The sequence below is a fragment of the Lolium rigidum genome, chromosome 1, assembly GCF_022539505.1.
Source record: "Lolium rigidum isolate FL_2022 chromosome 1, APGP_CSIRO_Lrig_0.1, whole genome shotgun sequence".
Taxonomy (NCBI): Eukaryota; Viridiplantae; Streptophyta; class Magnoliopsida; order Poales; family Poaceae; genus Lolium; species Lolium rigidum.
The window spans coordinates 246,640,150-246,641,995 of NC_061508.1; the positions used below are offsets into that span (position 1 = coordinate 246,640,150).

Genomic DNA, 1,846 nt, shown 5'->3' on the forward strand with positions numbered 1-1,846 from the left:
AGATCGACCCTGCCCTTCGCCTAAGTATGTTATTGTCGATGTGACGAACATCTATATGTATTTTATTTGCTTATGTTATTGTCGATGTGACGAACATCTATATGTATTTTATTTGCTTGCGATATACTGTACTCCTGTGATACAAGGCTAGTCCTTGCTCGACCACTTTTCTCGATCCCGTGATACAAATTCTCTTCACCAAACTACTCTATTTTATAACTCTTTTTTATCATCGGTAAAAACAAAAAATGAAAATAAAGTCTAAGCCGAACTTTAAATTAATAAAGCCAGAACGAGTAGCGATTAGGGAAGCCCATGAAAAAAAAATGATGGAGTGAAATGCGAACGACTAGCGATTAGCGAAGCCCATGAAAAAGAAAACAAAAAATGATGGATTAGCGCAGCCCATGAGGGTTTTTCGTCCTTGGACTATTTTAAACAGAACCGTAGAGTGCTGCTCTCTACCTACTACCGCGTACTATTATATAAGTGGTTGCCTCTTGATACAATCATGCACATCTCTCCTGAAGTATCTACTGCAGTGTCACGCTTGAAGTATGCATCTCGCTAGTGCCTGCATCTTGTAGTTAATATGCACAGCTAGCTCTTTTCTCCATTACTATTCGCTGCAGGATCTGATAATTTGCAGGTTTCGCAGGCATGGCCAAGACCAACGGAAGCGGCGGCGCGGCGAGTAGCGTGACTGCTGCACTGATGCTCCACGGGCGCGTGGCGATCGTGACAGGCGGCGCCGGCGGCATCGGCTCGGCCGTGTCCAAGCACCTCGCGTCCCTCGGCGCGCGCGTGGCGGTCGCCTACTTCGGAGACCCGGCGCCGGCGAAGAAGGTCGTGGGCGGCATCAACGCCACGCACGGCGCCGACCCTCCGCAGGCCATCGCGGTGGAGGCTGACGTGAATGACGCGGCGCAGGTGAAGGCGCTGTTCGACGCGGCGGCGGCAGCGTTCGGCGGGGAGGTCCACATCCTGGTGACGACGGCGGCGGTTCTGGACTTCTCATACCCGACGCTGGCGGAGACGAGCGAGGCGTCCTATGACGCCATGTTCGGCGCCAACACGCGGGGCACCTTCCTGTGCTGCCGCGAGGCCGCCAACCGGCTGGCGCGCGACGGGCATGGCCGCATCGTCACGTTCTCGTCGTCCGGGGTCGGGTCGCTGCGCCCCGGGTTCGCCGCGTACGCGGCGAGCAAGGCGGCGGTGGAGGTGATGACGAAGATCCTGGCGCGGGAGCTGCGCGGTACAGGGATCACCGCCAACGTGGTAGCGCCGGGGTCGACTGCCACGCCCATGTTCTACAACGGCAAGTCGCCGGAGGAGGCTGAGCGGTATATCGCCGAGGCGCCGCTAGGGCGGCTCGGCATGCCGGAGGACATTGCGCCGCTCGTCGGCTTCCTCGCCAGCGACGCCGGCGGATGGGTCAACGCCCAGGTTCTGCGCTGCAACGGCGGCACAATCTAGTTACTGTATTTCTCATCGTTGGATGAATCCTGGGATTCGTGCTGAACTGTTTCCGTCCGGGCTATCTTGTCATATCTTGATGCTGTCTTGGTGTTTTTATAATAATCATATAATAATTGATCGACCATGTTCAATCTTCTGATCATATCACATTTTTCGTGTTATGGGAAATCTAAGAGCTTCAGATCCTTGTTCCCAACTCGTTTTTTCGATAAAGAAAATCTATTAATATCGATTGATAACAAATACATCTAGCCTCTGCAACAACGCAGAACCCTAATGGTAGTACGGATACACACAACTAGAAAATAAAAAATAAAACTACGAAAAAAAGTCTCGCTATGGTACTTCAGTCCTACGAACAACAGTA

At 52.6% G+C, this 1,846-nt stretch overlaps 1 protein-coding gene across 1 annotated transcript; it reads left to right on the top strand.

Annotated features, from left to right (window-relative positions):
* The first annotated feature begins 660 nt into the window (after nt 1-660).
* LOC124657176 (NADPH-dependent aldehyde reductase-like protein, chloroplastic) lies at nt 661-1,549 on the top strand. Its single transcript, XM_047195773.1, has one exon. The coding sequence runs from the start codon at nt 661-663 to the stop codon at nt 1,474-1,476; it is 816 nt and encodes a 271-aa protein (XP_047051729.1). The 3' UTR covers nt 1,477-1,549.
* Nucleotides 1,550-1,846: the final 297 nt, after the last annotated feature.

Bases quoted from the DNA above. Each gene is read 5' to 3' on its own strand.
- LOC124657176 (XM_047195773.1), top strand. From the start codon at position 661: ATGGCCAAGACCAACGGAAGCGGCGGCGCGGCGAGTAGCGTGACTGCT.